This window comes from Camarhynchus parvulus, chromosome 4, assembly GCF_901933205.1.
Source record: "Camarhynchus parvulus chromosome 4, STF_HiC, whole genome shotgun sequence".
NCBI lineage: Eukaryota > Metazoa > Chordata > Aves > Passeriformes > Thraupidae > Camarhynchus > Camarhynchus parvulus.
The window spans coordinates 61,533,863-61,548,351 of NC_044574.1; the positions used below are offsets into that span (position 1 = coordinate 61,533,863).

Sequence of the window (14,489 nt, forward strand, 5' to 3'; positions counted from 1 at the left end):
TCCAGTGCAAATCTGATCCATCCAGCCAAAACCTCACCTTCACTGGGAGAGATGTACTCCATGTGGAACAGCAGCACAAGCCTCAAACTGCACGTTAAAGAAATTACTCCCTGCAAACAGGAGAAGTGCTCCTCCAAACCCACATCTGAGGGCTCCAGAGAGGATTTTTACTAAAACCCTTAAGAACTATTACTGGTGGGTACAAGAGGAATTCTCTGACCCAACTAGAAACCTTTAAAAAGCTCTCATATATCATCCTTCTGCTCTCTCTTTATATGGGTCCTCTTATCCTTGCTTTTAGGTATTCCAAAATTTAGATTCTGCAGTTATGTTTATCAACATGGCAACATTCTGACACCTGACAAAAATCAGGTTTTACTCTCTTCAGGGCCACAAGCACTAAGAGAATTCTACTCCTTGGCAGTAAGAATTTCTCAGAACCACAAGGGGTTTTAACAAGTCAGTAAATTATTGCAGCATCTGGGTTTGGGCCAGGGAGGTGAGCCAAAGTGACTTGGAGGGCAACCAGACAATGAGAAAAAACCCCTTCCCAGATCAAGTGGAGATGCATTTCCTCATGGGAAAATCTCTGCACACCGGTAGTACAGAATGAGGAAGAGGGAAATGGACTCAGAGAAACTTCATCTGCCTTCCTTGTTCTTCCCTTGTGTCATCCCTTGCAAGTAGCAGCAAACTACACCATCCTCTTTGTGCTGACACAAGCACCAGCTGACCCATGAGGCAGAGCCTAAAAAGCCTTTGTTCCTGACTGGCCCTAAATGGAAACCAAGGCTAGGGGGTTAAAGGAGGTGCTTTTAGACCAGAGGTGCTGGGATGTTTCACCTGGAAGAGGATTTGTCATCGTCTGCAGTCCTGCCTGAGAAGCAGGGCATGCCAAAGTTCCCTGAGAGCAGAGACAGCCCCGCAGGCCTGGAATGTCCTGAAAGGGCTCTGCAGAGGGAACATTGCCTTCCTGCCTCCTCCTCAGTCTCTCAGAGTATCCCTGTCTGGATTTGTGAAGGAGGCATGGTTCCCAAGCACTCATTTCCTTAGGATAAAACGGATCTGTACACGTTCCACCTGCCCAGCTCTCTCCAGATGGGAGAGCTGAAGGTTGTCTAGAACTACCAGAGTTTGGCTCAGCTGGACACAGGCTAAAAAAAAATATAAGGGCTGACATTTCCAGACTGCACCAATTCCCAAACACAGAGGCACAGCTAGACTGGTTTGGAACTGGAACAAAACTTTTCTAGGGAATATTTGCATTTCTGGACCTGTTTATTCTCTTGCTGGTATCAATGGACATGTTCCATCAGGTTCAGCTGCTATGAGCAGTTTGACCCAGTGAGTCAAACCCAGACTTGGTCTAAGTCTAATTGCAGAGTTTTCATCCAAGAAGCTGAAAAATCATTTTCAGGTAAGATACTGAAGCTTAGGCTCGTAGTCCTTAGGGACAGATCAAGAATTCCAAGTGATGCACCAAATCAAACTGCCTTAAGCTTTCTACTCAGGAAAAACAAAGGTCTCAATATACAGGACAATCAAGTTGTTCCCTGAACTTCTACAATTTTAACAACTACATTATTAAAGATTTTGTAAATCAAGCTCTATATACTTGTCCTTGTATTAGAAGATAAACTAAATCACCAGTTGTATACCCAAGCTGAACTGACAAGTGTCTAATACTGGCCAAGGTGATAACTGCAAAATCAACAAAGAGAAGGAGCTCTTTGTATAAATTAAGGATTTCTTAAGCTGATATATGTTGGACCAAAACTCACAGTGCCTGAGATTTCTTCATGTCAGACCAGATTTTGCTTGTTTTAAACCACACAGCCCTCACACCTATTTCAGCATCTGATATTCCACACTCTCTACTGACTGCCTTAAATATATGTAGTACCACTCATTTCAGCTTTCTCCCAATTCCATTAAAATTGCTGTGCAATATTTCCCAGCTCTTCGTTTCTAAAATTCTTTTGAAACTGAATTTGAGCCACCCATCCCTCAATCAATGCCTATTATGGGATGAAGATTAAAACCCCAGGGTTGTAACTGAGGTTTCTTGCCAGGATTGCCAGCACTGGACACCAGCCTGAACTGGTACATGCTGCCCAGAGAGAAATGGGCTTCTGTCAGACACACCTGTGTGACACAGCTGGTGGGGAGAAAAGAAAGGCATCTCAGAAAGCAAAAGAAAGGGTGGGAAACACAAAATTCAGGTCAGCTCTGAAGACAGGAGTTTCAGAAGAGGAAAAAGCCCAGGGACATGAGGTAACTTGTAATTGAAGACAGTAATCTGAACTACCCCTTTCCTTTACAGAGCTCCAAGCTAACTGAGCCAGCTTGTAAAAAGATCTGGCCACCAGCATGAAACAGCAGGTCCCTGCAAGGACCTGGAAAAGTATCCAGATACCTGAGCTGCTGAACAACAGAGAAAAGGGTAGAGGGATGGGGTATGAATGCTACTGCATTGGACACCTGGAATATTTATGCAATTCCACTCCAAAAATCTGCAGTGCAAAGAGGTCAGGGTGGAAAAGCCTATGGGAAAAGCAGATGGAAAGTGATGGGAAGACTGCATTTTCTTACTTGCAGTAATGTGTTCTTATTTGCGCTTACACCTACATAGAAACAACAGAAGAGAAAAAACACCACAAACCCCTCCTCAAATGTCACAGACACAATGATGGCAAAATGAAAACCCGATGGAAGAAATGGGTTTTCAAACACAGGCACATTTAGACCATGGAAACAATTTCCCTAGGATATGATACATTCAGAAGCAAAAAAGTAATTTCTACAGGCCTGGTAACCTGCATGCTAAAGAACAGAGGTGTAAACATAAACATTTTATTTTTAAAGTTTAAAACATTTGAGTTCTTGAAGTAATTATGCCTTTTGGTGTTAAAACAACTCCTGGTATCTGAGCACTGACAAAAAACCTTCTTTGGGACAACGAGGGAACAAGAGCTGGGAAGAACAAATGGAATCTGTGACTTGCCTTCCTTTCTAGGTGCTGTTCTCTGAAGATGGTAACCAGGCTAAAGACATGACTGATCTGCCTGCCCCATGTTACTGTCTCTATCTACAGCAGCTACCCAGCAACATGACTTAAAAATGAGAAATGAATGTATTTCTTCAATCCAAGATGCAGTTGTACAGATCTCTCACACAGGAAGCATTTTTCCACTTAGAAATGAAGCCCCAGCCATCTGGAATTAGCCTGAATATTCTGAGCTATATCACATCCTGGCCTGCCGTGCTATACACAACCCCATCAGCCTTCCCATCTCCCCCCTGCCCCTACCAAAGCAGCCATCTCCCAGATTTCAGGACAAGTTTGTGGTCAACAGAGAATACAGCAAGGGGAATGCAACCCTGTGACTCTGCACAATGATGGCACCAGCTAAAGGTCACTGTCCTCTGCTTAACAATTCTGGTGGGAATAGAGGCACAGAGCATCCAAAACAGACCTCACCTTCCTGTCAATATTTAGATATCCAATCCCTAAAGATACTCAAACATACAGCAAAGCTCCATTTGAGTCTCCATTTTGTTTTCAAAACCTAAAACTGGTTAATTACCGAAGGGAAAGAAGCTGTTAGCGCTGCAAGTTAATGACACATGAGGCTGAAACCATGGGGTGCTGGAATTCCAGAGCGTGTGCATGTCCCAGGGCCAGGGCAGAAGCTGCAATAGATCTACCTAGGCATTGCTCAGTCTTTGCCCTTGCTTGCTATCTCTTTACACACAGTGTCAAATTGCTTTTCAAACATTCAGCCTGTTCCTGCCTGGCATCCCTCAGGGGCCAACTCAGGTGATACAGAGGGATGAAATGTCTGCTCTGGGCTGTGCCTTTTCCAAGGCACAGCAGCTGGCTAAGACCACTCCAACCCTGCAACGTGAGACCATTGTTTTTGTGGCTCGAGTTTCATCCTCCGTGAGCAGACCCCTAGAGAACAGAACATTGGAAGGACTGACAAGTGGAAGCAGTACTCACTGAGTGGTTTAAGGATGCTGCTGCTTGTCTCGTCAGTGTTTTCTACGTCTGATTTGTCTGAGTAGTTCTCCGAGATTTTCTCCTTTTCTTTCTTTTCTTTGTGCCCAGCTCTTCTTCTGTGACGCCTCCTCCGCCGGTAGCTCTTCGGCACATGGACCCCGATGTAAATGGTGTGGTGACCTGGGGAACACAAGCACACCAACATTAACTTCAGCTCTATGCAGTCTGGGCACCACAGGCCAGCACAGTTCACGCTGCATTTCTCTCAATCCCACAATGGTTTGGGTTGGAAGGGACCTTGAAGCTCATCTCATTCCAAAACCCTGCCATGGGCAAGGACACCTTCCACTATCCCAGGTTGCTCCAGGCCCCATCCAACCTGGCCTTGGACACTTCCAGGGATGGGGCAGCCACAGCTTCTCTGGGCAGCCTGTGCCAGGGCCTCACCATCCTCACAGGGAAGGATTTCTTCCATATGTCTAACCTAAACTTCCCCTCTTTCAGTCTGAACTCATTACTCTTTGTCCTATCCCTGTTTCACTCCAGAAGGCAAGTGAGCTATCTCTCTTAGCTGGCCTACTGTTAATTAGTCCTATTTTTCTTGTCTCCAGATGTGAGCTTGGAACTCTGTAGCTACGTTTGTAGAAGTATTTTTATCCGATCATTTCTGAGAGCACGTGCCAGTGCAGACTCTGATAACTGTTGTCCTTGTGACTGATTTAAATACAAAAATAAACCCCACAGAAGGCCATCATACTCATTCTGTAATACTGAACAGAGTGCTTTTCAAACACATTCTACACTAATTTTTCCATTTGTTTTACCAAATACACTGGCTGAACTTAACAACTACCTTGTGCCAAGTGATTCAGTTTAATTGAAGAGCTTAGACCAACAAAATCTACATCACTTGACTGTGCAGTCCACTGTATAACAAGGGCCAAAGTACCATTAGGTACCTTACACAGGCGCCACTATAGAGGTCCATGCTCCAAGTTGTTATAACACAGCAGAGGAGGAAGGACTACTCACACAAGCTCCTGTCAACTCCTACTTGACACTTTCTAAAATAAAAATTAACAAGTAACAGAAGTGCTAAATCTCATATGTTGGCTGTAAATCCCAAGGATGCCCTTGCACTGAGACTGGGATTTCAAACTAAAGCACTTCAACTACATTTGCTAATGGTTGTGCCTATTTGTGTCTGATAGAAATGTTTTCTTTTCAGGGCTTTCTGCACTTCTGCCAGCTCAGGATGAATATCCTGTGCTTACAGAAAGCACTTAGATGTCGTCTTCTCTGCCCAGATCATTCAGACATCTCACTGTAAGCTATAAAAGCAGCTCTTACAAAAGTAACTCCTGAGAAATGAGAGCTGGATTCTGTACTTGGGACCAAGTTTGGTTTCCCCGTTTCCATCCCAGAGCGGCCGAATGGAGAGTTTTAGATGAACAGACTGAGTAAACAAATTCACCCAAATCAATGACCCACAAACTGAACATGTGTCTCTAATTCCTCTTTATGATAAATCCAGTCTTGGCGACTGAACAACTGAAAATTCAGGCACAAAATATTCAATTTCTGTAACTAACTGATTTGCCAATGAAAAACAACCCTGATTTGCCATTTCAAATTCTACACACTCCTGAGGCCAGCTGTGAGGCCTTTATTTTGCATGTTTGCTCATCTTGCTCCAGCCCCTGCCATGGGTAGGGACACCTTCCACTACACCAGTTTGCTTCAAGCCCCATCGAACCTGGCCTTGGACACTTCCAGAGATGAGAGAGAGAGAGGATTATGGAGCTGAGCAGGGTTCAAACGCAGGCAGTGGAACAGTGACAGAACAGGGTCCTGTGTCTGCTGCCTCTTGTCAGAATGGCCATCTCTGAGGAATGGGATCACAGTGCAGAGGGAAAGGGCAGAGCCACAGAGACATCTGCAGCAAGACCTCCCAGACAGACACGTGAAGATCCAGTTTAGCTCTTGCGTGCCAAAGGAAACCCAGAAAGCTCTTCCAGCAACTGGAAACATCAGCTTTAACGTGGCAGATGGCCTGAGCACTGCACAGGGACGGGGAAGGGGAGATCTTATCTGAGCACAAGCAGCAGCTGGAGGGTGGGGGTGACCCCAGACAGACAGGGCAGTGGTAGCCCTTCCCAAGGGATTCTCACACCCAATACTCCATCCAAAAGCCTGATGCAAAAGGCATCTGTATTAAACAACATTCCCCTTTGAATCACTTGAATTCTGTGGTCAGCTTGATAATAGAAACACATCATAGTGAGCCTGCAGTCTTAATACTTTAATATGCTGCCAACAGAACTGGACAATCTCTTTAATCTTTGGACCACGTGTGCACAGCACAGATTTTGGTAATATGAACCTCACTTGTATATACGCAGGCAAACATCTGCATTACTTTGCTGCTTTCCCCAGTCTGAAGGCAGAGACTTATTTAATGTTCCTTGCTGTGCCCCCACCCCCCCGACCATTCAGGGCAGCCAAGCAAGACATTTTCCTTCTCCATGTACTTGAAGTGCTTGGCATCTGCTTATATTGTTCCAAATGCTGAGATAATCTCCTAGGCTCCCTTCCCAAAGCGCCTGGGAGGAAACAATTGACACATACTCTCAATGCTCTGGGCTCCTGGGACATTTCCGACTCACCGGGGGAAGCCAGCCTTTCCCATGAGAACCAGTGCCTGAAAACACAACGTGACACACAGGCACCGCAAGGATCCCGCAGCTGGGGAGGACGGGAAGCGCGGAGTGCTAAACTTCAGGTAACCCAACCCTGCTCTCTTGCACACCCAGCACAGCTCCTCCTGGCCCTCCCCAGGACACCCACACCCTCTGCGTGCACCACTGTGTTACACCAGTGTCTGTGTCACAACACTCACACCCCACCTGTACCAGCCACATGCAGAGCTGCAGGTCCCGGTAGGACCTGCTCTCTTCTCCGTGACAGTGGGCTGGGGTTTCTTTGGACTTACACTGACTGTAGCTGAAGTCTTTGACTTTTGTGACTACAGAGAATGTTTACGGTGTCCCAAGCCCACAACAAAATCGTTTCATCTGATTATTAACAAAACAAAAAGCAGTCATCATCAGAGAGGTTCTCCTGGAAAAACTCGGTTAAAACAGCATCTTTTGCTTTACTAAGAGCTACTGAATAAGTTCATGATTCAGCACCCAGATTTGGAGTTTGGGCATGGGAGACTCCCTGAATCAGTTCTACTTATGAAAACCCACTTGTGTATCACCCAGCTGAGGTTCTGTGAAATGCAGCACTCCCTCCCTGCCTGCAGGAATATCTGCTCAATCATCATCATCAAGGGCAGCTTGGATGGGGCTTGGAGCACCCCGGTCTAATGGAAGGTGTCCCTGCCCATGGCAGAGGGGTGGAACTAAATATCCTCAAGGCCCCTTCCAACCACAACCATTCTGAGAGATCACTTTATTATGATTCTCTCCATTTTAAAGCACTAGCTCTTTTTTAAAAAGGGTACTAGGGAATGGTTTGTGCTCAGCAAAACCAAAACTCAGTCACTTGGAGACAGGAGCTGAAAGTTATGGGATCAAAGGATAAAGTCTGCCTGCTGCATCTAAGAAGGAATCCTTTCCACATGACTGGATTTTTGAGACTCAGAGCGTGGTAAGACCAGCCCATAAAGAATCTCACGCTGGCACCTTAGAAGAAAACAAGATCAAAATCTAATATTAAAAAAAGTATAAAGGACTGAAAATAAGCTGAGCATTAGCAGTTTTCACCCAGCCCTTTTTTATCCCTTTAAAGACTCCTTTGCAAAGAACAGGGAGAGTCACATTAAACCTGATCAGACTGCAACAGGCCCATGTGGTTACAGCTGGCCACAAAGCCAAATCTTCCCCACCAACTCTGGCCAGATATTTTGGGCCACCTGAAAAATGGGCTTTGCTCAGGATGCCCCCAGCCATGTCACTTAGAGGCTTGTGGCACGGAGTTGGAATGAGATGACCTTGAAGGTCTCCTCCAACCCAAACCACTCTGTGATTCCATGAAATGTGGGACCTTCTCCACCCATTTTCACAGCCCAGCCATCAGTCTTATTCCCAGATGGAATGGAAAGCCCCAGGTGCCACCCCCATGTAACATCTAGAGATCTGCTCTGCAGTCACACCAGACGGGCCACATGCTTCGTCAGCAGAGGATGGCACAGTTTTGTGCCCAAGGAGGTGCCAGCACACAGCCAAGCCAGGACATGGCCAGGATCACAGCCAGGTGAGTGTGCTTTAGAGCAGCTGCTTTTCCAGCCTGGGGTTTGTGCAAAAGGTGCTTCTCATTTTGTGTCAGAATCAAAGAAAATTAACAATACAAAAAAAAGCCCATGGCTCAGAAGGACAAATAAATCAGGGGGATGATCCATTTTAAAGGGGAGATACTAAAAGTAGCGCTAAGGAGGTCCCAAACTAAGCCCTACTTAGTTTCAAATCAGCTCAAGAAATAAGAACAACAGGCCAGGCTGTCACGTGCCGGGTGCCCTTAGCTCTAGCTGGTTGTAGAGGGCTTTACAGGTGCTGGTAGCAGCAGAGGGGCAGCACCTGCACCCCACCCAGCTGCACCTTCCAGGCCACAAGCTGCTCTGCACTCCCAGGATGGGATGCACAGCCAGCAGGACACCCCACGCTGGAGAACTGTTCACACCTTGGCAGAAACAAGGAACACAAGGACCTCCCCCAGCACTGTGCAAGAGCCATGTCCTATTCCCATTCATGCATATGGACTGAGACACTGAGTCTCCAGGGAAAACCAAACCTCTAGACAGGCTGCCCAAGCACAGTCCCCCCAGGCTCACCAACCAGTCCCCACAGGGTTTTCAAAACATGCTGGTATTCCAGTGACCGATTTTCCATGCAAGTAAAAATCCATCAGTCAGGGAAAAGGCAGAAGGATTCACTGAGCACTTTGTGGAAATCTGAACAAAACTGAATGCACTAGTTGGAGACAGATCAAATCCAAATCCCTTCTCCTATAAAGAACAGTAGTATGCAATTAACCAATTCTTCTGTGCTGTGGCAGTTTGCCAAGGAGAAGGGTCAGCATGAATCCATCAGGCGATGGGAACAACAACCATAAGGCTGAGCAGCAGGTTCACAGACCTGTGATAAATGCCTCCTGATAAATGCCATCAGGAGATGAGCCTGCTATGAGGGAGAGACAGGAAAGGGCAAAACATAAAACAGAGGCTTCATGAGAGAATCCTGAGCTACTATGCCACAGAAAAAGGAAAGAAGACATAACAAAATTAGAAACATCAGGCATCTCTTCCAGTCTGCCAACTCCAACAGAAGAACCCCAAATTCATGGCTTAGACTCAAGTGAGGATCACCATCAGCAAGAAACATGCAGTTCCTTAACCAAAGAGAGAACTTGTGCAAAGACGATTTCATATATTTGCATCACTGCCCTTCATCTCTTAGCCGGCAGTCCTTGACTGAAATGTCTATGAGGGCAGGGAATGAGCTGTGCAGGGGAACATAGTGGGGAAAATTGGAGACCTTTTTCTCTTTTTCTGTAACACCAGGCTTCTAGCACTTCAATATCTTCTAAAAGGATCTAAAACATTACCATGTAACAAAGCTATAGTTCGACAGAAGTGAAGTCTACCTAGCCATTTGCCTAAAGCTTGCACTCCTCTGTTCCAAACAGATGATCCATGACCCAGACTAGACCTGCCAGATTCCTAACAAGATTCAGAGGCCACTCCAGCAAAGCATGTGTAACAGATGAGTTAGATCTGAGCAACAGGATGGCTCTAAAAGACGAAGCTCACATAAATTCAAGTAAAAAATATCTAAACAGGAAAATAAAATAAAATTAGGTCTTCCATTTTCTTCCTGAAGATCCTAGAAACGCTGCTTGTGTAGATGGAACAAAGTCATTCAGGGGGTGGCAGTGAACGAAGGGGTGGGCATTGTTCAGACAGAACAATGAACATGTGGTGGGGGTATTCTCCCTGAGCTTTACATAAGCCACTGCGAGACTCTTACCCACAGCCCCATAAGCTGCTTTTCTTTCTCTCTTCTTTGGAGCTGTGAGAGGTTACAAGAGCCATTGAACCTGTCCTGCTGTGATCTGATCTAATCTGGCCAGAACTGCTTGGCTTCAATGGAAAGAAGAGTTGAAGAAAACTTGAAGAACAGAGGGCTCCGAGGAACAGAGCAGAGAAGGGGATCTGTGTCGGACTGTTGGATTTAGCTCTTGGGAAGCACAGTACCTTTGGATTTTCTGGCATCCTTTAAAATCATGTCCCCTTCCAAAATGCTCCAAATGATCACTCAAGAGAACTGATCTTGGCTCAAAATCTTTTCCTGTTTCCATCTCATTAGTTACCAAGACTGAATGAATTGAGTACCAAGCTGTACTCGACACTCTCAGGCTCACAGGTACAGGCAGGATTCAGACCCTGCTCCAACAGAAGTAAGAGCTGTGGTATGATGACTAAGGCATCCCAAGCTGCCTCCATTCTCTGGGAAAAGCCTCAAACCAGCCCTCTGCAACTGACCCTCGATTCCAAGGCTGCAGTTTTATTGGAACAGGTGTCTGATGGAAGACCTTGCTGCAAACAGAACAGGGCTCACACAGAGGCGCTCACACAGAGGCTCCCTGCATCTCCCCAGCAGCACACGTTTCCTTCAGGCAGTGCAGGAGTTCCCTGTGCCCCTTCTCAGCCTCTGTTTCAGTCTGGTGTTCTGCTACCAGAGCAGGAACATCACCAGAAGGAAAGGAGGGGACAGGCCTCCAGGAAGGCTGGGAGGATGCTCAAACCAGCAAGCTACAGCCCTAGCACCAGTTTCCAGGTTAAGCCCAGCTTTGGCAGTTCTGGTATGAGAAGCACAGGTGGGAGAGGGAACAACACTCCTGTGTTACCTAGCTCCAGCTCAGGCAACATGACCAACATGTTTTGGGTTACCTTTTCATTTGAAATGTCCTGGAAAAATCCAGGAAGGCTCACAAGCACATCTGGGACTCACATCTGACAAATGAGCAAAGGCTGTACCTGATTTGCAATCTCCATGCTAAACTGTTATATCCAGTGTTGTTGTACCTTAAAGAAGAGCTGTTGGGCAGAGGAAGATGAGAGCAGACATTCAAACAAGCCTAGACTTGAATCCTGACTGAAATGAGAGCCGTTGCTCCCATCCGAGGCTGAAAGGTGCCATGTGAGGGCCACTTTTCTAGCTGGCATGGGCCCCAACAAAACTAGTTTCACTGCCAGGTCAGAGAACTGATGATAGTTTCCAATTAGTTGGACATGATGATCTCAAAGCTCTGTTCCAAGTTCAATGATTCTGTGATTCTAAACTGACTGGAGATGGGAAAAACGAGTCACTGCCAGAATGGCATGGAAACCCATTCCTTCACCTCGTGCTCAGCACATACTGGCACAAAACTTATCACCACTGCAGAGCAACCACCACCTTTCCCTTACCATGGGCAGACCATGCCAGCTATTGACTCAGCTGCTCTTAGAACGTTTTCTCCACTTCTCGTGCCGGCACAGCCAGCTTATCTGCCTTACGTCAAGTCATTTATCAGCCTCTGAACCCAGACTGCAGCTTTTCTCACTGACCATGGAGTTGGTGGCCATCAAAAACCTCCTCAGCCCACCCAGCACCCTCAGAGCTAATGCTGATTGCTGACAGCAGAGCAGGGACAGCGACATGACCAGAACAATACTCCATGCAATGACCTGCTGGACGCTGCCAAGAGTAAGCACTCTCCTGAAAAGTGCCATGGGGAATTAAAGATGGAAAGGAAAGAATCTGAAGATCTGAAATCTTTCATCAGGGTGTTTCAAAGCTAGGAAGATCTAAACCACCTGTCTTGTTTTTACTTAGCTGTGTGGAGCAGCCCTGGGTTCCAAACTCCACCTGCTATTCCCAAGTTCATAGAATCACAGAATGGTCAGGGTCAGAAGGGACCTTAAAACTCATCCAGTTCCAGCCCCTGCCATGTGCAAGGACACCTTCCACTATCCCAGGTTGCTCCAGGCCCCATCCAGCCTAGCCTTGGACACTTCCAGGGATGGGGCAGCCACAGCTTCTCTGGGCAGCCTGTGCCAGGGCCTCACCATCCTCACAGGGAAGTTGTGCCAGATGCTGTTTGCAAAGACAGTACAAAGGAACTGCCCGAGTCCTCTGAGTTTGGCTTTTGCAGGAGTAAAGCCCAGTTTTACTGAAGCAAAACACAGCCTGGTTTGCTTCTACATATAAATTAAGGGTACCAAAGAACATTAATGAGCACATTCTGTGATCAGATTTTACCTGATTAATTTTTTAATCACATTTCTTTCAGAAGCAATTAAAGACTCTGATATGAAACAGGTCATCTGGTTACTTCTGAAAAGGAAGGAGGGTCTGCCTACAGTCACAGATCAGAAACAGAGGGCAGGGATGAAAGGAGAAAAAGAAATCCATGTATATGGGCAAATACAGCTCATTTCTCCCACTGTCGACCTGCTGTTAATACAGGTAAAGATGTTCACAGTTAGCTCTGCCCTTTTAGCCTCTCTCCTCATTGATCCAGCCACCAAGGACTAATCTTGGGCTTATGGCATCACACAGCTTTCTACCAGCAAAGTGCAATGACACAACCGGGTCGAGAATAGAAAGCAAGGAGGAGGAAAGTGCTAAAATGGAACAAGTAGTTATGGAACATTGTTACAAAATCCATGGGTTAGCCTCTCTGCAGAGCACAACAGTAAATGGCACAACGATAAGAGGACCCAGGAAAAGTTTCTCCTAACAGCATGTTCTCCTGAATTCATTCCCACAGGAGGGCTGAGACGTGCTATGGAAACCTTTACTTTGCCCATCATTTGGAAGGCAGGACAGGTATGCTGCTCCCCATTTCCTAACACATGGAGCTGGGGTGCTCCTCAGGCTTTGCAGTGGAGTCATCAGACTTCAAATCCAGCATCCTCCACCCCACCACATAGCCAGGGTGCCAGCGAGCCCAGGGGAAGTTCCACTCAGAGAGCCAAGAATACCTTATCTCACAGGATAAGGTGGAGCTTTACTTTTCCCCTCTTGCAAAATCAGTTATTAAGTAATCTGTTTATGTCACACATACCAGCACTCCTCACAGGGGCATTACAGCAGCACAGCGTTACCTTCAAGGAAAGGAACGTGCAGTGCTCTAAATGAATGGGAAGGGTCCTCTCACATGGCTTAGGACAGTGTCTCTTCCTGATTTCCCCCAGCAAAGCCAGCTGGTACTTGCTTTCCTTCATGCTCTGCCCTAGACCCAGGCAAATCCCCTGGCTCGCCAGGTCATATTTCTGGGCACTTCCAGCCAAGCAACTCCTCCTAACAACATGCACTGAATCCACCTCCGAGCCCTCTCGTGGATCCAGGCAGCAGGGAGGAGTGGAGTGGAGTAATTTCCAAATGTCAACAGCTGATATCACAGCAACACATTCCAGTGTAGGACCAGGGTGAGGTGCCACCTGAGGGACGGACTAAACACTCCCTGGAAGCAGGCCCAAGGGACATAGTTCTTCTGTCAGGTATGTACAGTTTCTGTTAACACTACATTTACTCAGCGAGGGCACAAGGGACAATTGTCCCACCTTGAAAATGTCTCAATGCCTTCCTGAATAGAAATGCCCTTTTTTACCCCTCCTTAAAAAGCCAAGTCTTTCCCTCTCCCCCGTACCACTACATAATCAAATGGGTGGGTGACGAGGTTGGAGTTGCTATCTCCATCCCACAGACATAACCTGTGGGCATCACTGACAAAGTGAGCCATGCTCCTCTCTTTTCCCAAGGAGCACACCAAACAGGGATGCTCAAAGTGACACCTTCAAAATTCTGTCTTCGCCTCTTTGAACTCAAAGCAACTTAAAAACAGCAAAAGAAGTCTGGTTCCAAGGCATATTATAATGATCTGCTGGAGAATCTTTCCATTCTCTCCTGCTAACTCCTGCTGCCCTATCTCTTCTGATAAAGGTTACAGCTTCCCTTCCCCTCATGGAAGGAAAAGAAACAATCTCCTCTCCGCTCACTTTCAGTGAAATTAAGTCTCTTGACAGACACTCTCCTTCTTTAAAACACCCACTGTAAGTGCAGGAATCTAACAGGGACTTAACAGCATCTGCACCAAGAGCCAGCCAAAGGTCTGCAGCCTGACATCTTCGCCCTTCCACTGGATCTTACACTGACAGAAGGCAGGGTGGGATTAGATTAGATACTAGGAGGAAATTCTTCCCTGTGAGGGTAGCGAGGCCCTGGCACAAGATGCCCAGAAAAGCTGTGGCTGCCCCATTCCTGCAACTATTGGACAGGCCTCGGAGCAACCAAGTGGAAGGTGTCCCTGCCCATGGCAAGGGGCTGGAATTGGAGATCAGTTCCAACCACAGCCACTCTGTGAGTGTCCAGTTGATTGCACACATGCAGACCATGACTGCACCCAGGGTGCACATTGGATACACACATGCATTACA

At 46.6% G+C, this 14,489-nt stretch overlaps 1 protein-coding gene across 3 annotated transcripts in view; it reads right to left on the reverse strand.

Annotated features, from left to right (window-relative positions):
* Nucleotides 1–14,489, reverse strand: part of SLC4A4 (solute carrier family 4 member 4) — a 148,292-nt gene that overhangs the window by 82,537 nt on the left and 51,266 nt on the right. For all 3 annotated transcript variants that reach the window (XM_030947296.1, XM_030947294.1, XM_030947295.1), the window contains one exon: nt 4,004–4,183. In XM_030947296.1, the coding sequence (XP_030803156.1) occupies nt 4,004–4,183 (180 nt within the window). The remainder of the gene's footprint in view (nt 1–4,003; nt 4,184–14,489) is intronic.